This window comes from Chiloscyllium plagiosum, chromosome 36, assembly GCF_004010195.1.
Source record: "Chiloscyllium plagiosum isolate BGI_BamShark_2017 chromosome 36, ASM401019v2, whole genome shotgun sequence".
In the NCBI taxonomy this organism is placed as follows: Eukaryota; Metazoa; Chordata; class Chondrichthyes; order Orectolobiformes; family Hemiscylliidae; genus Chiloscyllium; species Chiloscyllium plagiosum.
The window spans coordinates 4,257,870-4,282,242 of NC_057745.1; the positions used below are offsets into that span (position 1 = coordinate 4,257,870).

Sequence of the window (24,373 nt, forward strand, 5' to 3'; positions counted from 1 at the left end):
GAATTAATTAATGAATTAGTTAGTTAGTCTTGATTCCTTAAAGAAAGATTTACTGTGAAGATTTTTGGAAGCAATCAGGAGAACTCCACTTGCTGCCCAATGCAGTGCACCACACAAATAGCAAAAAAAAAGCAAGGACCATAATGAATATTTATACAATAAGTTTTACCATTTATTGTAACATGTTCTTTATGCAGTGAGACAAATAATTTGTTTTACAAAGAAATAGTCTATAGTACATTTTGTTTCTCCTCAGATGACAATATAGATGTTATCTATATTTGCCCCCTTTGGATTGGTAAGGATGTGACCCAATACTACATGAAACTACTTGGACTACAAGAAGCCATCAAAACAGGGCAACCTGAGAATGTAATGAACGTGGAGGATCGTCTCAAAGTCATGACTCCTGAGGCAATAAGCCGTTTTCCTGTAAGTTTCTTCACGAATTTGATTGAGCTTGGTAAGAGGGCAAAGTGTAGATTAAAACAGAAATCAAGGTTCATCACTGATGAACTTTGCATACTAACTAACCTTTATTTTCTGACTTTTTTCTCCTTGAAGGATGAATGTTTTCTGGCATTTCCTCTTCATCCTAGTCAAACCATACTGAGCAACATTCCCAAGTGGATGTTCTTCAATCAGGATACTACTAATAATACTCTGTAACTATCTGTGAGAGCAATTCTCCTTTGCCCCTCTGAGGTAGAACTGGTCACTTCAGAGCTTAAAGCAGGGATTTGCCACGCACATTCCACTTCTTCATGGCATAAAAAAAAAATCAATGCTGTACATATTTGTAAACTAAAAATAAGGTTGCTGGTAGCTCGTATGTATGTTTGCATGATCCCTCTTCCCTGCCTCGTTGGTGCATTGACGATAGTATGCGAACTTCATTTTTTAATGACAAGAAAATGGAATGTAGAATGATACATGAAGAAAAATAAATTGGCCTTTGGAGCGGAGAAATATAGCAAACAATCATGGACATTGAATGGAAAATGCAGTGTCAGCATTATCTATGATATAAAAACACTGCAGTTATAAAAGTTTTGTTTTTTGGACATAATCAGAACTGTTTCTGCACGCAATCAAAAAATAATTCTGAGAAATTAGTTTTATTTGTACTTGCTTGTGTTGACAATTGTGCGTACCACAGGAAGAAGCAGTGAGAAACGGGAATAAAAACAAAAAGTACTGGAAAATCTCTGCCATTCTGGTAGCATTTATGAGGGAATAACAATGTTAATGTTTCAAGTCTAATATGACTCTTCAGACTGCAGCAAAGTGACAAAGTCTAGGAATATTTAAGTATATTTGACATTTGGGAACTATAAGCAAAAAAAGAAAAGGTAGGAAAAGCTGTTAATTAAGAATGTGATCATGCGGGAGGATTTTAAATCAGAAGATCAAGATACAGAATTATTCTGGATGAAGCTAAGAAATATCAAGTGGCAGTAAACATTGATAGTAGTTATTTATACATCACTAAGCAGTAATAGTTATGTCGTACATGGTAAAATCATGAGATAGCGTATAGCAAGGGTAGTAGTATAGTAATCATGGGGAACTTCAATCTACATAGACATTGAGTAAACATAATTAGTACTTAAGCTGCAGAAGATGAAAACCTGGTATGTATCTGAGATAGTTTTCTGGAAAAAATATTGAATAACCAATCATAAAAAATATTGCTTTAACTCTATTATTGTGAAGTGTGAATTAGTAATCTAGTTGTAGAGGTGTCTTAAGGAACAATGACAATAATATGTCAGAATTTTACATTAAGTTTGGAAGTGACATAGTTCAATCTGAAACTAGGATTTTAACTCTAAACAAAACTACAAAGTATGAAGACCTTGTTGACTGTGGAGATTAAAACGTATATGATATGTTGGCAGTGGCTAATATGCATTCCTTGGAGGCACAAATATCCAACCAGGAAAGTGATCCAACCTCATGGCTAATAAGAGAAGTAACAGCTTGTGTTACATCAAAGGAAGGGCTTATAAAGCTGCTTAAAATAAATAATAAGCCTGAAAATTGGGACTATTTTAGAAGTCAGCAAAGGTGAGGATCAAGAAAGGATCAGTGCTGGATCCACTGCTTTTTGTCATTTATATAAATGATTTGGATGTGAATATAGGAGGAATGATTAGTAAGTTTGCAGATGAAACCAGAATTAGTGGTGTAGTGGACAGCAAAGAAGGTTATCTCAGGGTACAATGGGACCTTGATCAGATGGGCCAATGCTGATAATGTGTTGCTGGAAAAGCGCAGCAGGTCAGGCAGCATCCAAGGAGCAGGAGAATCGACGTTTCGGGCATGAGCCCTTCTTCAGGAGTGACTGATGGAGGTGAATTTAGATAAGTGTGAAGTGTGGTATTTTGGTAAGGCAAATCAGGACAGGACTTGTACACTTAATGGGGAGTTTTGCTTAACAAAGAGACCTTGGGGTACAGGTTCATAGTTCTTTGAAAGTGGAGTTACAGGTAGACAGGGTAGTGAATAAGCCATTTTGATACACTTGCCTTTAGTGGTCAATGCATTGAATATAGGAGTTAGGAGGTTATGTTATGGCTGTACAGGACATTGGTGAGGCCACTTTTAGATTACTGCATACAATTCTGGTCTCCCTGCTATAGCAAAAACGTTATGAGACTTGAAAGGGTTCAGAAGAGATTTACAAAGGTGTTGCCAAGGTTGAATGGTCTGAGCAATAGGGAGACGCTGAACAGGCTGGGGCCATTGTCTCTGGAATGTCGGAGGCTGAAGTTTATAAAATCATGAGGGACATGGATAGGGTGAATAGCCACGGTCTTTTTCCGAGGATAAGGGAACTCCATAGCAGAGGGCATAGATTTAAGGTGAGAGGGGGAAGATTTAAGAGGGACCTAAGGGGCAACCTTTTCACGTAGAGAACATGTAAGGAATGAGCTGCTGGGGGAAGGAGTGGAGATTGATATAATTGCAACATTTAAAAAGCATCTGGATGGGTGCACAAATAGAAAGGGTTTAGAGGTGTATATAGGCCAAATGCTGGCAAATGGGTTTAGATTAGGTTAGGATATCTGATCAGTATGGATGAGTTGGACCAAAGGGTCTATTTCCATGCTGTCCATCTCTAAGACTCAGAAAAGATGGGAAAATAGAGTAAGAGGCCACATATTTTACCTTTTTGCACTATGAACTGAAATTGAAGATAGACTACTATACAGTTGAAATACCAAGAGAATTTTGCAACTTAGAAAAATCAAGTGATGCACATTTTTTGCTGTGCAAAACAATGTCGCTTTTCGAAGCAGTGATATCATTACTTTGGGACAGGGATGAAGCAGAAGGTTTTAAGTTGAGGGAAGACTGCCAGACAACAACCCTTGGATTGGTTGAGCTGCAGTTTGTTACAAATCTGTAGGTGCAGGGCAGCCAGAGACATTCAGAGCCTGAAAACCGTACACATCTCTGTATCCCACTCCCTCACAGTATGGATGAAAAGAAAGCAAGACCAAGAAAACTTGAAAGAAAGAATTCTTACAAGAAAAGATCGAAGTCCATTGGATCAAATATGGAAAGTAAAAAGAATGACCATTGCTTTAGTTACAACCTTGTGACATCAGTGACAAAAATGAAGAAACATTTAAGACAATTTCACCCTCATTGTCGTCTAGACTTTTGATTTTCAGAATTGTGCTCCCTGCTTTTTGTTTTCATCCATAATATATGTGTCTAACGTCTATCTTCCATCTGCCTTAAGCAGGAATGATTGTGTGTGTGTTTAGTGATTTTAAATGAGAATAGTTTAAAAGTCACATAATGATAGATTAGGAATCCTTTTCTTTCTCTGCCAGTAGTTGAATTTTCTTTTAGATTAGATTACTTACAGTGCGGAAACAGGCCCTTCGGCCTAACCAGTCCACACTGACCCTCCGAAGAGTAACCCACCCAGATCCATTTCCCTCTGTCTAATGCACCTAGCACTATGGGCAATTTAGCACAGCCAATTCACCTAACCTGCACATCTTTGGACTGTGGGAGGAAACCGGAGCACCCGGAGGAAACCCACGCAGACATGGGGAGAATGTGCAAACTCCACACAGACAGTTGCCTGAGGCTGGACTCGAACCTGGGACCCTGGTGCTGTGAGGCAGCAGTGCTAACCACTGAGCTACAGTGTTCTATTAATTGCAAAACTTTGTGTGAATTACTTCGTCCTGAATAACAGTCAGACCAGCAAACTGGTCAATCTAGTTGTTCAATTGAAATTCTATGTGTATTGTACTGGCTTGTGGAACAGTGGGTCACGATTATCCCCTATGAAATATGAAAGGATATGAAAGTGAATTTGCAAAAAGCATGAAACAAGCAGTAAAAGCTTCTATAGCTGTGTGAAAAGGAAAAACAGCAAAAACATTTGAACCCATTACAGATAGAGACAAGAGAGTTTGTAATGAAACAAGAAAATGATTGAGAAATCTTTTTAAAAATTGTGACTGTCTTCACCAAGGAATATTTTTTTAAAAAACTACCGTTGTTTATATTTCAGATATTCAGCATCCATAGTACTTTAATTTTCATGAGATTTAAGAGATAATGCAAGGCTTTCGATGCTAGTCTAACAGGGCTAAGATCAAATCCAATGCAAGAAATAGGAATGAAAGTATCCTTTTCTCACTGACTGCAAATGAGCTATGGAACCTGTATCTGACAGTCTTGACCCAGTTACTGTTGAGTTGCAGAAAGGGATTTGTTGTTGTTTAAAAACTGTGCTGCACAGAAGGAGGCTGTTCTGCCGCCAAATCTACTCAGGGCATTTGAAATGCAATCCACTTATTTCCACTTCACACTTAGCTCTGACTCACAGTTTCCAGGTTCAAATCTCACTGCACAAAATCATGGCAGTCCAGTGCAGTACTTTCTTTATTCATACAGTGAACATGGACTTTTCTGTCTGGGCCAGCGTTTATTGCCCATCTGTAAATGCCCTTCAGAATGTGGTAGTGACAGCCTTCTTGATCCACCACAATCCATTTAATATAGGTATGCCCACAGTACTGTTAGGGAGGAAGATCCAGAAGCTTCACCCAGCGACAATGAAGGAATGGCAATGTGTTTCCGAGTCAGGATGGTGTACAGCTTGGAGAGGAACTTGCAGATGATGGTATTTATCATGGTTTGAAAGGTGATGTCGAAGGAGTCTTTGTGAATTTCTGAAGTGTATCTTGTGGATGGTACACACTTTTGCTACTATGCATTACTGGTGTGTTAGAATATTTGTGAGTGCTCTGCCAGTTAAGTTGGCTACTTTGCCCTGAACGATGTTAAACATCTTGAGTGTTGGAGCTACATTCATCCAGCCAGATGGGGAGTATTCTATCATTGTCCTGACATGTGCCTTGTAGATAGATAGTGAACAGATTTTGAGGAATCAGGAGACAAGTTATTTGCTGCAGGATTCCTCTTATCTTTGACGTGTTCCTATAGCCACAGTATTTATATGGTTAGTCCAGTTCAGTTTATGATCAGTAGTAAGCCACCAGGGTGTTGATTAGGTTTCCTCTTATTGGAGAGGATTATTGCCCGGTACTTTTGTGGCACAAATGTTACTTGTCAACTGTCAGCCCCAGCATGGATGTTGTCACGATCCCGCTGTATTTGAACATTGACTGCTTTAGTATCGGAGAGTCACAAATGGTATTGAATATTGTGCAATCATCTGTGAACATCCTCACTCCTGGCCTTATGGTGGATGAACGGTCTGATGGTACTGTGCTGTCAGAGGTTCTGTCTTTTGGATGAGCTGTTAAACCAAATGCATTAGTATGGTGTGATAATCCCTAGGAGGCTCATGGAAAATCACAAATTAATCTCCCTGTGGAACTTGTTGAGTACGACTTGTCTTGGTAACAGGCAATGGCCTGCCCATCTGGAACTCATCATCTGAGCCAAAGGGTTCTTGTAGTGTGGTAGTATTGTCCCCACCTCTGGATCAAGAGACTTGGATTCAAGTCCCACCTGCTCCAGAGATCTATAAAAACATCTCTGAACAGGTTGATGAGAAAAATAAGCCATGTCTGTCCTGGGCCGGGACTATCCCAAGTGATGAGTAGTCGCTGTATTTGGTGTTCAACAACAAACAACAGTGTTCCATTCCAGTCAGGTTTCTGAGTTATTAGGCTCCAAAGTTATTGTATTTGATGTTGAGTCCTGAAGGCTGAGCAGCCCCCAAGTGGAAAATGAAGTGCTGTTCTTCCAGCTTGTGCTGTGCTTCTCTGGAGTACTGCAGCAAGCCTGAGACAAACATGTTGGCCAGGCAACATGGTGGTGTGTAAAGGCAGGCAACAGAAAGCTAAGAGTCCTTTTTACAGATAGAACGTAGGTGTACTGCAAATCAATCACCCAGTCTGTATTCGGTCTTCCCAGTGTAGAGCAGAATACATTGTAAGCAGCAAATACAGTAGACAACTTGAACACAGTGGACAACTTGAATTTATTAAATGCATAGATAATACTTACTTAGTCATTGTGATGGTAAGAATAGTATCATGAGGAGAATTGACACTGTTCACTACTGCAAAGAATGAGAGTCCAGAGGGCTGTGCTACCTGTCCTGCACCAGGATTCGGGACACCTATGCATTGTTAGAAAGTAATGTACAGTGGAAAAGAAAGTATCCAGTTATCATGGTCTATGTAGATACCAATGACAGGACCAGAAAAGAGATTTTACATAGTGAGTTTGTAGAGCTGGCACAAAATTAGTCTCTGGATTATTACCTAAAACACATACAAATTGGTGAAATAAATGTGTAACTTAAAGACTGGTGCAGTAGAAGTGGTTTCCAATTTACGGGACACTGGCACCAGGACTGGAAAAAGTGCACCTGTACCATAGAGATGGTCTACATCTGAACAATGCTAAGATCAGTGTTCTGACAAGCCATATAACTGGGGAAGCAGAGAAAGATTTTTTTAAACTGAATGGTGGAGGCAGGAGTCAAATTTGGGAAAATGTGATAAATGAAAGTATAGAGATATGGCAAGAGAGGAATAAAGGAAATAATAAGTAGACCATGACAGTAAGGGATAGAATACAAATCTAAGACCAATTGAATAGATATGGCTAGAGATTGCAAAAATCATAATAAGGACAAAACTAAAGGCTCTGTATCTTAGTGTTCTTGGCCTTGAACCTGAATGTAAATAGAAGTAAACAAGTATGATCTGATAGCCATTACAGACACACAACTGCAATATTATGTAGATTGCGACCTGAATATTGAATACATGACCTTTAGGAATGCCAAAAATTTGGAAAAGTGGAAGAGCAGCACTGTTAATTATTGATAGTATTAGCACAATAGTGTTAAATTCAGGAAACCAAAAATTAGAGAAAGTTTAGATAGAGATGAGAAATGATAAAGACTCTTATCACTTGTAGAAGTGATGTATAGGTCCCCTAACTGTAACTAGACAGTAGGACATATTACAAAGGAAGAAATAACATGAGCTCTCAGAAAGGTATGATGATATTCATGTTTTTTTTCTTTAATTTAAACATAGAATGGAAAAATTGGACAGTTAGAGGTAGCATAGATGAGTAGTGGAGTACTAGGAGAACTCCTGTAATGTTAATGGATGGAATGTTTATACTCTTGGGTTAATGACAGAAATGGTAAAAAACATTAACACAGTTTAGTTTCGACTTAAGAATAGATGATTCACAGTTTTAGTTCAGAAGAACAAGAGTTCAGTTCAGAAGGGATAGCCTTTTTCTTCTCACCGGAGGATCAAGAGGTTAATGCAATCATTTACTCAGTAAAAATGTGTTTTAGTCTAAAAAAACTTCCAAGCCAGGAGAGTCAATTATTAGAAGTCTTCAAGTTGTTAAACAGAGAAAGTCAGACCATGAAAATTGAGAGAGGTTCATGTCAGTGAACTTGGAAAAGAATCATAAAAACAATCTCAAGAGTGGAAGTGAAAGAAACTGGAAAGGGTTGGTTAAGTTACGAAAAGCTGAGAAAGGACTTTTTTTTTCTTGGATTGAGTCTCTTTAATGAATGATATTGGGAAACACATTGGAACTTTGTTTTAATTTTAGTTTTAAGATCTTTCCAAGTTTAGTAAATATATACAGCTTTTTTAAACAATAAACTTATGTTCTGTCATTGAAGGACATTTGTGGTCTCAGTGAATATTAGTGAATTTCAGTGACAAATCACCATATTAACCAACTGCAAAAATAAATGTATGGTATAGCAAGCCAGGTTCAACTTTGGGATCTGACTTGCCAAGTATTACCGTCAGGTGAAATCGTAACAGTTGCTGGACAGATTTAATTTTTCAAAATTCTGTAGACTTCAGGAAAAGTCCACTAGATTAGAAATAGCAATCTAGTCATTTGTCATTTACATAAATGATTTGGATGTGAGCATAAGAGGTACAGTTAGTAAGTTTGCAGATAACACCAAAATTGGAGGTGTAGTGGACAGCGAAGGAGGTTACCTCAGATTACAACAGGATCTTGACCAGATGGGCCAATGGGCTGAGAAGTGGCAGTTGGAGTTTAATTCAGATAAATGCGAGGTGCTGCATTTTGGGAAAGCAAATCTTATCAGGACTTCTACACTTAATGGTAAGGTCCTAGGGAGTGTTGCTGAACAAATATACCTTGGAGTGCAGGTTCATAACTCCTTGAAAGTGGAGTCGCAGGTAGATAGGATAGTGAAGAAGGTGTTTGGTATGCTTTCCNNNACCTTATAGAAGTTTACAAAATTATGAGGGGCATGGATAGGATAAATAGACAAAGGCTTTTCCCTGTGGTGGGGGAGTCCAGAACTAGAGGGCATAGGTTTAGGGTGAGAGGGGAAAGATATAAATGAGACCTAAGGGGCAACTTTTTCACGCAGAGGGTGGTATGTGTATGGAATAAGCTGCCAGAGGAAGTGGTGGAGGCTAGTACAACTGCAACATTTGAAAGGCATTTGGATGGGTATATGAATATGAAGGGTTTGGAGGGATATGGGCCGCGTGCTGGCAGGTGGGACTAGATTGGGTTGGGATATCTGGTTGGCGTGGACAGGTTGGACCAAAGGGTCTGTACATCTCTATGTCTCTATAATTCCTTCATTCAAAAAGGAAGGGATATGGAAAACAAGAAACTACATGCAGTTAGTTTAACCATCTGTCAAATGTAAAATGTTAGATGCTGTTTAAAGGCAACTTAATGGTCTACTCATGCTCCTCATTTGTATTCATAATATTTATGTAAGTTTTTTATTAACTAACAAAATCATCTTGCAACAAATATAGAAAATGTTGGAGAAGCTCAGCAGGCCAGGCAGCATCTGAGAAGAGAGAAACAGAGTTACTGTTTCAAGTCCAGTGTGACGCTTCTTCAGAACCATCATGTTGCACCTGCCATTCCACTAGCCTTTAGGCATTGGGATAGATAAGGAGGGAATGACCTGTTGTCATCAATACAAAATACAGAAAATGTGGAAGTAGGTTAGATGCCAAAATGTATTTACTTCCAGAGCCATTGACCTCTGGAATGGATTGCCAGAACATGCAGTGAGAATAGCTTTACTATAGAACTTAGGAAGGGATCTGGATTCCTCAAACAGAAGGCATCTTGAATTTTAAGAGTTATATTAGGGTCAGCCACTACTTGCAGTATCAGTGATGCCAGTCTCTTAAAGTTTGTTAGGGTTTGCTTGAATAGTTGGAGAGGAATTCCCCTCAAACTTTGTGCAAAATTGACCTTAATTCCTTTCTGTTCCCTGCTCCCCTTACCTGGTTTCTCTCCCATCACGAGATTGCATGCACACACAAAGTCTACACAGGTAGACTGCACTATAGGCAGGTGATGCATGAAGCTCACCATCTGTGTGTGTTTTTTATATCGAATCCCTGTAGTGTTGAAACAGGCCCTTCAGCCTAACAAGTCCATACTGACCCCTCCGAAGAGTTATTTCTGTATTTTTTACACTTAGTTTCTAATTTAGCTTAAATTTGGTAATCTCAGTTACTCAAAACAAGTACACTGAAGAAAAATGAGAAATGCTAATGTTAGGAAATTGAACACTTTGCCATTTTGAGGTTTGCCATACTTTTACAGAATGTGATACTGAGGCATCTGGAGGAATGGAGCTGGGTTCTGCAGCAACAGTGTTCTAGATGTGCTTTCACCAGGTGGCGCAAAAGGAACAGTCTTGTCTATTCCATCCTTAAGAATCTTCACCTTGATAAGCACACTGTTCACCAAGCTGTTGATCAATATATGCTGAAAATGTGTGTTTGTGCACAGCAAAGGTCTTATCACATTGGTACTGTGACAGTATCTTAGGGGAAATATATAGGTTTATAACCCTTTTTGTTAAGGGCACAAAATAGCAATGAAGTTGTAAAATAAACATTGAACTGACATAGTATTAAAAGACTTCTTAAAGAACAAAACCTGTATTTTTATATATCAAGTATAATTTAAGACGTGTATAAGTGATTTTGATTGAGGATTCATGCTTAGCTATTTGGATTGGTGTGGTACTGATTTAGGTCCGGACAAGGTCAACGCCTATGATATAACAGACAGAGGCAGAGGTTCCCATTTCCCTTTTCATAGTAATAGAAGCAGGAGTAGGCCATTTGTCCCATCAATCCTACTCCAGCATTCATTAAGATCTTGGCTGATCTATCCATTGTCTCAGCTCCTCCTACTTGCATTAGCCCCATAACTCTTAATTCCCTTAACATGCAAAAACCCATCCAACTGTATCTCGAATATATTTAATGAAGCTGCCTCTACTGCTTCCTTGGGCAGAGAATTCCATTGATTCATTACTGTCTGGGAAAAGCACTTCCTCCTGAGGTCTGTTCTAAATCTACTCCCCCTAACCTTGAGGCCATGTCCCCTAGTCCTAGTCTTACCCACCAGTGGAAACAACTTGCCTACCTCTATCTTATCTATCCCTTTTATAATTTTATCTTTTGCTGTGATATCTTTCTCAGCATTGATAAAATAAGATTGTCCTAGAACAATTACAGGTCTTTAACAGCTATCTTGCCCCTGCATTTTAATCATAAAGGTATCTTACTAAATTATAATTGTACAGAAATTGGAGAAAATTAGACCAATCAATCTATTTTCAATTCCCACTTAAACTAAGTGAGTACAGGCACTGCCTACAGTACTAATAAAGCACACAGACCAGGGGTTTCCTGGTTGGAGCCCTTTACCTTGCTGAGTTTCCTGATTTCAGATGGTAGAGCAGATTGTAGCCTATCAGGGCTATTTTTTAAATCATGATTCTTCATGTGTGGCGCTAGACAATGAGTTTTATCAAGCTGTTGAACCAGAGGAGGAATCACAATCAAGGCTGTCCCTATTTTTACCCGGATTCCACACAAAGCATAGATTGCTGTTTTAACAATCAGGAATGAAAAACGCTTCTGAATTTTAATTTTGCTCACCCAGAAATGCTGAGTCAGTGCTAGTATACCAAACCTACCCCCTGCCAAGTACAGCTGACTCAACACAATTTGGAATCTGATACTTCCTGGTGTGTATAGTTGAATACTTGGTCCATGACTTTTGAACAAGCACCCTTTCTTCTAACAAAATTATTTTACATTCTGCTACAGGTAACATTTCTTACATTCTTGAGCAACTTTAAACTCTATAAAAAAGGTTTCCTGTACTATAGTCCCCAATATATGAAAATTCACTGAGAGTAGTAGTAAGAGCACAGCACGTATTGTGAGAAGAAATTCGTTACAGACTAGTAACCTGTAGAACTGTGTAGGACTGTGTGTTTTTTAATGTCACTGCAGTCCAGCTGATGCATTTTTTGTTAGTTATTTGTATTGATTTTCTTCAAGCTTTAGTCCTAAACTGTGCCACAACTGTCGTTTAGATAAATCGCTGTTATTGAAGGCTGCCAGCATCTTTTCAAGCGACAGAAGGATAATTCCACGTGGATCAAATAAATACAGATGTGTAGTAATTAGTTGAATTCCCAAGGAACCCATTTACGATGCACTAAAAATGTGAAGGATTATGGAACTGTTGTGAGTCTCCACACTGGTGGCTTTTATCAATTTAAACTGCTAAACTATAGCTCTGGTCACAACCTAGCCCACTATTAATAATGTATTTGTTGTGTACAGCATAATAAATTAGGTCTTGGGAGCAGAAAAGGACACAATCTAACAAGAGTAATGTCATTATTCACAGAACCACCACTTGTGCCTGGCCACTCATCTGAAATACAGTCCCAAGACAATAAAACGAATAAAAAATCTCATTGAAGGCAAGGCTGCATACATCGTTGGCGGGCTGCTACACAAGGATGACTTAGCTGTTGCAGATATGCTAAATGTACCAATTCTAGGCCCAGAGCCGGAAGTGGCCCATCTGTACAGTAGCAAGTCTGGAAGCAAAAGAATCTTTGCGAGTGCTACTGTGCCAGTGCCACCTGGGGAATATGATATATACAGTCTTCAGCAGGTATGTCAAAACTATATTAATAAAGTGTGCTCCTTCACATCTTCAGTGTTTTTTGATTAGAACTTTTGCAACAAATTAGTATATTTCATTAATCTAATGATTAGATGGAATAAAATGTGCTCAAATGTAAGGTTATTCACTTAGGTGGGAGAACCAAATGTGCAGAGTATTTCTTAACTAAAGGCTAACGTGCAGACACAGCAAACTAATGGAATGTTAGCCTTTAGTCTAAGAGGATTTGAGTACAGGAGTAGTGAAGTCTTGCTTTATATTGGAGCTTGGTTACTATGAATTATTTTCATATCCTTATGTCAGGAAGAATATTATTACCATATAGGGAGTGCAATACATATTAACCAGACTTGATCTTGGGATGGTGAGACTGTCCTATGAAGAGAGATTGGTCAAACTGGGCTTGTATTTGCTAGTGTTTCAAAAATTGGGAGAATATCTCACTGAAACTTAGAAAATGCTGAAAGGGATAGAGTAGACGCAGATAAGATGTTTTCCCTGGTTGACAAGGCTATAGCCAGATTGCAAAATTTAAAAATAAGTGGATGCCACTTCGTCCAAAATAAGGAGAAATTGTTTTCCTTGGAGAGTTGTGAACCCTTGGAATGCACTACCCCAGAGGGCCTCAGTCTTTGAGCATGTTTAAAGTAGAGATTGATAGGTTTCTGATCACCAGTGGTATATCGGGCTATGTCCTAAGTATTGACTTTTTGTACCTCAGCCAGGTTCCCATTCTATGTGAGTGAGCATGGACAACAAGTTCTTTTCCTCTATTGGAGCATTGCTGTTGAGTCTGAACCCATCATATCCACGTATACATAGTTTCTGTAAGTGTTAGTGTTTGAGATTGTGCTGCCTGGTTGCTTTTGCCACCATAGATAGGACATTCTGCTAATGTGAGAATTTTCTACTGCCAGCCTAATCTCTCAGACTAGGAATCAAACTGGGAATGCTATTACAAATTTTTCTCTATTCAGCTTAGTTATGACCATGTCATAATATTATTAATGAGATCATTTCTCATTTTCCTTTAACCTTGCCTACTTCACAAGTCTGGATGCATTTAATTTTCAACAGTATTGTTGGCCTGCACAGGTGATAGAGAGAACTGGCTGTACAGGATTTAGTGAAACAAAAAAAACGAAATATCTCAGATATGATTCCTAACCCCTATTATCTTTCCCTATCCCAAACGATGTTTCAGCTGGGTTGCTACAAATGACAAGACCACCCCTTTGTCAGAGAGAATGTTTTCTGATGCCACTACTCCTGATTACAATCTAGTTAGTCTCATTCTGGTAACTATATATACGCGGATCTTGTGGGTAAGGTCAGACTTGGCTATTGTGATTCCTGTGATTGGATAACTAGTGAATGCTGCTGGTCCAGATTCACACACAAATAAAGGCAATCAAATACAACTAGTTCTTGTGGAACTCTCGCAAAGAAGAAGTAAATGCCTTTGGAGACGCAGCAGTCAAGGAAATAAGAACATTAAATCCTGGCGGTGAACAGCATGACCATCAGCATCTTGAAGGGAAAATATGGTTAACGGTTTGGATGGGACCTATCCTTAAGACTTCACTGAAGCTCTATGTATTTCCTGTATCTCAATTTTTTTTAATGCTTTCAACATCCTCGTTTGATTTTATAACAGTTTGGGTAAGTGGTGTAAATCATTCACAATGAAAGAGGATCTTTTTATGATGAGAAATCACTTCAATAGAATTGTTAGTCCAATTTCAGCATACTGGCCAATATTTAGACACTCAATCTACAGCATAAATCTTTATTTTGTGTGTTTAAGTACATTTTGATTGCAGAGATTGGTCAATATTCCCCTGAAGCTACAAATTCTTGAACACAAAAAGCAAAGATAGACGACACACCTCTACATTTACCATGTTTTTTTTAAAATTGTAACTGAATTTTCTGCAGAGTACAGGCATCAATTTGATCTTTCAACTTTCATGTTTAAATATAGCAAATAGCTTCTTCAATCTATATTATTGAAAAGAATTACTCAGAAAATTTCAAAATATTCACGTGTACTACACCATCAAGCTTCATTCAAAAAGGTTATTTGCTTCCCAACAAGCCAAGAACAACTTGTTGTGTGGGAGGTGAGGTGAGTGGGGCAGACAAAGAAAGATGCCGATAGTATATAGGTCCTGTGCAATTTGGTGGATGTACATATGTTAAAACTTACTTTTAAATTATGTTTAAATTTCAACTGGCAAGAATGGAGTATTTTTACTTTGTTACTTTGAATAAAATGTCTACTGTCAATTAACTTAGTTAATATAAATAGTTGAAATGTATAGAGTGCATTGTTATCTTTTTTTTATAGATATTTTTATTAGAAATTTAACATTTTTACAAGTTTACAAAAATAAACAAAACTCTCAGATATAAACATTGATATACAATTAGCTCAAATATACAATAGCCAAAATTTGACAAAAAAAAACCGAAAAGAAAAAAAAACAAACAAAAAAAACAAACAGACAAAACTCAACTATCTACTAATCTAACCTACAACTAACCAGAGTGTATATTTAAGTCTCTTACATGCTCGGAATGTGTTAACATCAGATGTAATAAAACCCGTATTCGTGCGGGATTCCTCCCCAGAGGGGCCGCGGACCAGCAAAGTCCAGGGGGGCCCTCCGCCGCCCAGTTCACCAAAATATTTTTCCTTCCAGGGAGGGAAAGTTCGAAAAGCCCAAGAGGAGAGATACAGGGTCCACTTTAATTTCCGTTCCTAAAATTTCTGTCAGGGTACTTGCTACTTTAGTCCAATATCCACGGATCTTATGACAGGTCCATAAGCAATGTACAAGAGTGCCCACCTCTATTTTGCATTTAGGACACATTGGAGATGCTCCTGCCTTAAATTTTGCCAATCGAACCGGTCCTATATGGGCCCTATGAAGTATCTTCAGCTGGATAGCCTGGGTTCTGTTACAAATAGTAATTCTTCTAGCATTTTCCCAGATATCATTCCACGTTTCTGTGGAGATTTCTAGTCCCAGATCCTGATCCCAGCATTGTTATCTTTGATGTAAAATCTTACTTTACTCTGAATCATACCAGATATGAAAATAAATTTTTTATAAACTTGTCTTGGGCAAGATGCCCTTTCATCGTACTGATCACAGGCAAAAAGAAGTCTCCCTATCTCCCTTTCTCCCTCTCTCTCTTTTTCCCTTTCATCCCTGTGTTCCTTTAGTTGCTACTGTCACCAAGCATAATTCTTTCAGTCTTCTGATCACTTTCTTTTGAGATAATTCATCTCTTTCTATCTTTTTCTCTTTGCCTCCATGCTTTGCACGCTTCCTCTTATTGTCATCTCTGTAACTGCAGAATTTGCTCCTCTCTTCCTGATTTACTTTCTTCATTGTGTCATTTCTGGTCTGTCTTAGCATGCCTTTGCATAGAGAGTGGTGAAAATGAGAAACTTGCTTCCTCATAGAATAGTTGAGATGAATAGCAAGCATGAATTCAAGGAGATGCTATGGCTAAACACGAGATGGAGAAAAGAGGAGAAGGTTGTGCTGATAGGGACAGATGAAGAGGAGTGGGAGGAGACTCATGAAGCATCGACCAGTTAGGCCAACTGACTAGTTTCTGTGCAGTAAATTTTATACATGTTGCTCTCAGCATGCAACTCAGGCTTTCATGCTTTTTTTTAGTATGATTTCCTGTCTGCTAAGTCTGACTGTTAAATGCTCTCTCTCCCTTTGTCTGCATGTAGATTCATTTTGTATTAAAATTGCAGAATGTTTCAGTATCGAACCAGCAATTCAGCACCATCAAGTCTGTGTTAATGGTTTTTTTCTACATCAGATACGTTTCTAATCCCACTTGCCTGCTTGCTCCCATACTCTTTAATATGTCTCATTTTTCAAGCAACTATCTCATTCCCTTTGAAAAGAATTTATGGATTCTAATTCAGTTTAAAATGGAGGATTCTACATCCTATACAAACTTCATATGAAAAATATTTTTGTCAAAATCCACTTCAGTTATTTTTACGATATTTTAAAATATTTTTCCATCTTAAAATCATTAGAATCTCACTGACCAATGGAAATGTTTCCATTTCAAGTAGCTGCTATTTGAAGTTAAAATTCCAGATCAGACAGGCATAGTTAGATATACAGTGAAACTTGTACTTTTCCTTAAACTCAACCATGCAATAGCAACCTAATATTACATTTCATTTTGGAAGTTCCATCATGCTAGTAAGCCATTTAATTGGGCAAGGAATTAAAAACAAGCTGAAATCCTTTGAGATGGTATAGAAATTTAACCAGGCACGAAACACTGACCAGAACTTTTATTATGTTCTTTTTTGGGATTCCCAATTGCACAACTGCCTTGTATTAAATCCCAGAGGACAGTAAACAGTCAAACACATTGCTGTTGGTCTGGAACCACAGGTAGGCCAGACCAAGTAAGATTGACGCATTTTCTTCCCTAAAGAACATTAGTCAAGCAGATGTATTTGTAATCACTCAGCGATTAGTTCATGATTACTGAGACTAGCTTTCCATTCCAGATGTATTAATGTATTGAATTTGAATTCTAGTAATTGTATCATTGGGATTTGGCCCTGGACTGCTGGATTACCAGTCCAGTGGCACTGCCAGTAGTCCACTGGTCTGCCTTCCTGTGTAACTATTACATTTGTTTAATAACTATAATGTATGTTAAAATTCTATTTTGATTCTGATTAATAAAGTATGGATAATTTAATATTTGCAATAAATGGTCAGCATGTCTTCATAATTTTGAATCTGTTTTTGAATAATTATGATATTGTTTATGCTGTTGAAATTCATTTTTGCAGATGCATGAAGTTCTAACTCAACTTATTCTCGAAAATCTGGAAATTAAGCGTTGGCTGTTCAAACTGGATGTTGAATTTGGCGGGAGAGGCACTGCATATTTTGATGTCTTGCATCTGAAGTGTTATAAGCCGATTCTGAAGGAATTTAGGGAAATTGGTCCTGCAGTATGGCTTAAGAAGAAATGGATTCAGGTATGTATGACTGTAGTCTCACTGTTTGGTTTGGAGTAAAGCAAGACAAGTATTAATGGGAAATGATGGTAACTTTTTATTTTGAAAAATCTACTGCAATAAATGCAAATATATTACTGACTATAAATAAGTATTTCAATCAAAACTCAAAGGGGAGTCATACCGTTATAGAGTCATACAGCATGGAAACAGACTTTTTGGTCCAACTCATCCATGCCAACCAGACATCCCAATCTGATCTAGTCCCATTTGGCAGCAGTTGGTCTGTATCCCTCTAAACCTTTCATATTCATATACCTATCCAATATCTTTTAAATGTTGTAATTGTACTTACCTCCACCACTTCCGCTTGTAGCTTGTGGTCCATTTTAAATGCCCTCTCATTCTAAACCTATGTCCTCTGGTTTTGGACGCCTACACCCAAGGAAAAAGTCTTTGGCTATTCACCCTATCCATGCCCCTCAGGATTTTATAAACCTCTATAAGGATATTCCTTAGTCCCCAGTGCTCCAAGAACAAAAGCCCCAGTAGTCTATTCAGCCTCTCCCTGTAACTCAAATCCTCCAACCCTGGCAAAATCATTATAAATCCTTTTCTGCACCCTCTCAAGGTTAATGTCATCCTGCCTATAGAACGGCAACAACAATTGTACACAATGTTCCAAAAGTGGCCTAACCAATGTCCTGTACACATCTCAACTCATATACTCAATATTCTGACCAACGCAGGCAATTCTGACCTTCTTCACCACCCTGTCTACCTGTGACTCCATTTTCAAGGAACTATGCATCTATACCCACTTTGTTCGACGACACTCTCCAGGGTCCTGTATAACTTCTGCCCTGCTTTGCTCTACAAAAATGCAACATCTCACGTTTATCTAAGTTAAAATCTATCTGCCACTCCTCGGTCCATTGACCTATCTGATTAAAGTCCCATTGTAATCAGATAATTTTCTTCACTGACAACTACACCACTTACTTTGGTGTCATCTGCAAACCTATTATCCATACCTCCTATATTTACATCCAAATCATTTTTTTTTATATATATATATATATATATGCATTGATCCTTGTGGCATACCAGTGGTCACAAGCGTCCAGTCCAAAACATATCCCTCTACAGTCACCTTCCATCTCCTACTTTCAATCCAATTTTGTATTCAATTAACTAGCTCGGCTTGCATCCCATATGATCTAACCTTACTAACCAGTGTACCCTGCGGAACCTTGTTGAATACTTTACTGAAGTCCATATCAACAACGTCTACTGCTCTGCCTTCATCAAATTTCGTCACCTCTTCAAAAACTCAGTCAAGTGAGTGAGACACAATTTCCCTTGTAATGAGTTTTAATCAACCTGCCTTGAGTTTTACTGCAGTATTCAAGAGTTGATATTAGCAATTGTACTTGAAATTATTAACCAGTTTGGTAGTGTTTGTTGAATCGTAATGTTGAGGTAGAATCACAGAACTTGTGGGTTTAGGAAGGAGGACTATTAAACCAATGTATCTGTGCTAAAGCAATCCAGAGTCATTAGCCTGCTGTTTTCTCATGGTCACGTCTCTTCTTTATTTCAAATATTTGTCTCCTAAAAGTTGCTATGGTCCCTTCCTCAACAATTTGCAATGTAAGTCCGCTTCACTTTCCTTAACAATTCCGCACATAAAGGTTGCTCCTGATCTCTCTCATTGCAACTTGAAATTAATCATCCTTTGTTCACAGAGGTAAATAAATTTTCATTTTCATTGTATCAAGCTTTCCAAATTCTCACTATTCTGAAAAACATGTATAAACCATAATCCTTCATTTTAGCACCAACAAATAGGCTATGCTAAAGTTCCTTACGCGGTAATCTACATTTTTGTCATCAGCCCCCCCTGAAAATTTATATACAAGTCTTCTAAACGTTACTAGAATAAAGGCAAAATATTGCAGATGCTAGAAATTGAAACAAACCCAGAGATACTAGAAAAAACTCAGCAGATCTGGAAACAGAGTTAATAGTTAGAGTCTGTTTTGGCTTTTCAGAAAAGTATGAAATTCTGAAATGTCAATTAAGATTGAAGCCAGTTGGCCAGGCAAAAAACAAGAGCCTTCCTTTGGGATGCAGTTTATTAACTGTACAGTCTTACTGTTTCTTATACCCAACAGTTCCACCTTTTCCCTCTTTTTTTTGTTCTCTTTTGTTTATATCAAAAAGAGCTCTTACATACAACAGCTTTCCCACCACCAAATCACCATGTCAATAATCCCTCTTCATATCTACCCAGTCAATTAACTAATAAATTAATCCAATCACCTACTTAACCACTTGCTACAATAACACTAAACTCACTTTCCCTATCCAATTCATCACTACTTCATCAAACGTCTGCTGGATTTTTCAAATCTGATTTGCCTTACCAAATCTATGCTCACTATGCTTGGCTAACCTCCGCATTTCTAAATGCAAAGACTTAGCTTTCACATTAGGAAGAATGAAGTAAATGGACCTCTCCCCGAATGTTACATGTTCAACGTACAAGATATTCCTTAATGCAAAATACTACAAGAGGTTGGGAATTCAAAATAAAAACATAGAATGCTGGAAACAATCAGCACTTTCAGCAGCATTTGAAAAAAGCAAAATGGAGTTCATGTTCCAGATCAATGATTTTTCACCAAACCTGTCAACAGGTCAACAGCCTGAAACATTAACTCTGTTTCTCTTGCTATCCTCTCCATTTATAAGTTAACATTTCCATGTAATTCCCAATAGTCTGTTTACTTTTTATTTGCTATTTCAAATGCATCAAATGTGTAAAGTAGGGTTTATACCTTTCAGTAGGCTTCTGTAAGTGTGTGGAAGTGCACTGAGAACCCTATCTACATACCCTCTGTTCTACAAAACTCTTTTACACCACGTGTATTCTTCTATGTAGATTACGCCATAGAGTTCGTTGCCTTTCTTTAACATTATTTCCCCAAATATACTCAATATATTCTTCTAATGGAGAAGACCAAGCCTGTGCAAGACTTCTTCCTCACTTTACAAATCAAAATTGCCGATTTAGATGCTTGGTCCGAAAAACGGTTCGTTAAGTCTGAGTGCACAGCATTCTTTAATTATCAAAGCTTAACCTATGGTTTCAGCATACTACAAGAACTTAAAGAAGGTCCCAGAGTAATTTGCACTATGCAAGCTGAATGGTTTGTGATTATGTGAAGCAAAGTTTCAATTCTGCCACAGAAATCAAATGAATTTTAATGAAAGAAAAACATTAATAGATCTCAGAAAAAGGTTGCCTGGTTTCCTAAGGCAAAGGAAGCTATTATTTGATGTTTTTATTGCAATTACAAATTCCAGAGTAGCTATTTGATGTTGGCTTGCATTTACTGATGATGGTGGTTAGCAAGTAGTGATGTGCAAGGGCACAAATATTTTCATTTAAGCACATCTGTGGTCCCCTCACTTAGTGGTATCTATTATTCTTTTTATTTACTAGCAACCAGATTGCTGTGTCGACCTAATTATGGCTGCAGTTGTTTTTATTTGAAACCTTACCTGAAGGACTAAGGGTTTATAGTACAGAATACTACTGCAATTGAAAAGAAAATAATGGACAAATCAATTACTGGGCTGGGAGAGGTAAATGGTGAAAATTTCATTTGTCATAATTACTTTTCAATATTAAATATAACACAGACTGCATAGACATAAAGGTCACAGAGCAGATAGCTCTAGGAATGATGAAAAGTTGTTTTTCTCCTTCATCCTACTTCCTCCCAATACACGATCTGCTCTGACAATCTGTTCAACTTCTTAAGAAAATCTCACTAAATGGAGACCAACCAATAAGAAGATTAGAATCTGCAGAAATTTTCTGTTACTCAAAGGTTATCAAACAACAAGGGCACTGGGTTTCTGCTGGTTAAGACATTTGTAAATTTTACTTTTGTGTGCTGCTTCAAACTTTAGGGACACTGAAGCTATAAGTTTCATGCTGGTGTGAGTGGTCCCTTGGGGATATGATCTGGGAATATTTTTACTGGGAGAAAATGATGGATAAGATATGTTTCCTGTACCTTCAAGCCTTGTGAATGTTTATGCAATGCTGGGACCCTGGTGTTAGTTGTTTGGTGCATTTGTCAAATGTCAGCAGTTGAACAGGAAGAACAATATTTGCTTTATGTGAGAAATACTCGACTCTTGAATTTTGCCAGTGAAAACTGCTCAGGGTCATCCATATCTGCAATAAAATCTGCATGGCCATATTCCCCAGCATTATAAGTGAACGAACTTCTAGTTATTTAACCTATTGCAGCGCCTTTCCTGCAGATGTGTGTTACAGAACCCAATTGGCTAAAGAGCCAGAAAGATTTTGATTCCTGGTCTGGATTCATGTTGGGAAACATGTTACTAAAATGGGTCTTTTGGAAGGAGTGAATGTCCTTGTATCACCTTACGCTCCTCATGGCCTAACCTTTCACGTTCCCACCAGACTTTTCAACCTCTAGTTCCCACCACTACCATTACCTCTGCTTATTTGAATCATCCTGAATCCTACTGTTCCCCTAAATCTACTGTCACACCATCCACTACCTAGTTTTTGCATAATTCAAAACCTAAGAACATCTAATTTCTGAAAACATCGAATACGCATTGCTACTTTGAAATATTTGAAATAAAATAGCCAGTGAGAAACTTGTCATCCCTGTGTTTTTTTTTAATCCTTCTATTTATGTCCCACTTTTTTCAAATTTAAATTTATCAGCATTAATCTGTTCCACAAAAAAACACCTGCAAAACCATTTTCCTGAGCAATGAGAATAATAACAGGTACCACAGATCTCAAGCTACAATATATTATAATTTGATATGAGTGTATATAACAACACAATTTTCACATCCTGCAAGCATTTAACTTAACACAAACAACTTCCCACTTTATTCTGTAATATTCTTATTATCTTAAAAGTAGTCCCCTGGCTTGAGCAATGCCACAAGAGAGTGTAAAAAAAACTGCCATTTCATTCTGACTAAAATTCTCCAGAATGCAAATTCTTTAATTGTATCTTTGACTGCTTACTTATTAAGATATTAAAAAGTACATTATACGTATACTCTATTAAACTATACACAGTATAATCTTACAACCTTGATACTACCAACGACCACTATACAGGAATGTTTAGATAATATCAGGAAACCAAAGGTACAATTACAAGAAGATAATCGTACAATTTTTTTTCTGTAGATGCTATAATATGTTAACTGATATGGATATGATGTTGATAGATGAAGGAGTTAGAATGCAACAGGTAAATTGGGTAATGAAGAAAACATTCCCTTTCAATTTGAATTTATTCAGGTCATATATGGTTGTTAGTGAGATTCAAACAATTTATATGTTCATATTTTATTTCAAAACAATATATTTAAAAGCCGATGAATTGAATCTGATTTGTAATCAGTAGTTTAAATTATATAAGTATTAAGATAATAATATAACTTATTGAAAGATAGACCTGACATAGCAAATATCTCTTGAAGACTTTATGAACACCACTGGAAGTGCTGATGCTGAGGAGAGCATGAAATATGGAATATTGCAATTGCTTTCAGTGCATGTATAAGTCAACATAGATACTTGCAGAAAATCCATTTTCCTAAAAAGAACCTAGCATTCCACGGTGGATTAGTTACGAGGGCAGAGTGTTGTTATCCTATCTGTGACTCACACTCTGAAAAGTACAAAATTGCAGATTTACCCCACCTGTCTGAGTACTTTGAAAAATATTAAGGGGGAAATTGTTCCTGTGAAACTAATTTTGAAAAAATCTGAAATGAAATATTTCCTGTTCACTCTGTCTTATGCACATGTATTTTTATATTATTGTTGTCTTTAGTTGCTGAGTCTCATTTTCCTGTATTGTTTATTCCTTCATCACTTACTACACACCTAAAAGCAAGACATCTATCACAGAATGTCTTTCATGGGAATATTTGGATTCCTTAACAATCACATGATATGTAGCTGTGTTTGTATCTCAGAAGCTATTGTAATTCATCAGCACATTTAAAGACATTTGGGAAGCATTCCAGCCAAGGATGTAGTTTACACTAGCTGATCCATAGTGTCAAGAAATTGAGTTATGAGAAACTAGGACACTTTAACCTTAAAATTGAGAAGGGACTTACAGACATATATAAGATGCCAAATGGTATAAGTAAGCACTACTTCAAGATCCATGAGCTAAGCTAGCGTGAATGCCCTCCCTCGCCTCTATCTGCTGTGGACACCTTTTCTCCACTATATTGATGTGATACTGGTAACATCAGTGAGAGAAACAGGTACATCATCTCATGTCCTCCTCAGCTCCCTGGTTTTCACTTATTCTGATGTAGATACAGTGGGTGTATATTGTGACATATGAAGGAGGTGGTCAAACATTCTCAGGATGCTACTTTTCTGGAACTCCTTTACCCCCCCCCCCACCCCCCATTTGCATTGTGGTTTGAGATTGTAGATCACTGGTGGCACTACTGAAAGAACTGCTTTCACAATCTTGCAACTATGCAGAAGCAAAATACTGCAAATACTGGAACTCTGTAATAAGCACAGAAAATTCTGAAGATATTTAACAGGTCTGGCAACACCTGTGGAGAAAAAATTCAGATCAAATTCAGAGAGCTAAGAGCAGCAAGGAGGGGACGTGAAAGGTCCTTAGTCGGTAGGATTAGGGAAAACCCTAAGGCTTTCTATAGGTATGTTAGGAATAAAAGAATGACTAGGGTAGGAATAGGTCCAGCCAAGGATAGTAG

The 24,373-nt window shown here is 37.7% G+C and overlaps 1 protein-coding gene across 5 annotated transcripts in view; it reads left to right on the top strand.

The window, feature by feature from the left end:
• Positions 1-24,373, top strand: part of iqch (IQ motif containing H) — a 181,800-nt gene that overhangs the window by 73,300 nt on the left and 84,127 nt on the right. For all 5 annotated transcript variants that reach the window (XR_006309444.1, XR_006309445.1, XM_043677177.1 and 2 more), the window contains exons 12-14: positions 257-432; positions 12,232-12,504; positions 17,372-17,563. Coding sequence is in view for 3 of the 5 variants with exons in the window: in XM_043677177.1 (XP_043533112.1) it covers positions 257-432; positions 12,232-12,504; positions 17,372-17,563 (641 nt within the window). In the remaining 2 variants the exon portion in view is untranslated. The remainder of the gene's footprint in view (positions 1-256; positions 433-12,231; positions 12,505-17,371; positions 17,564-24,373) is intronic.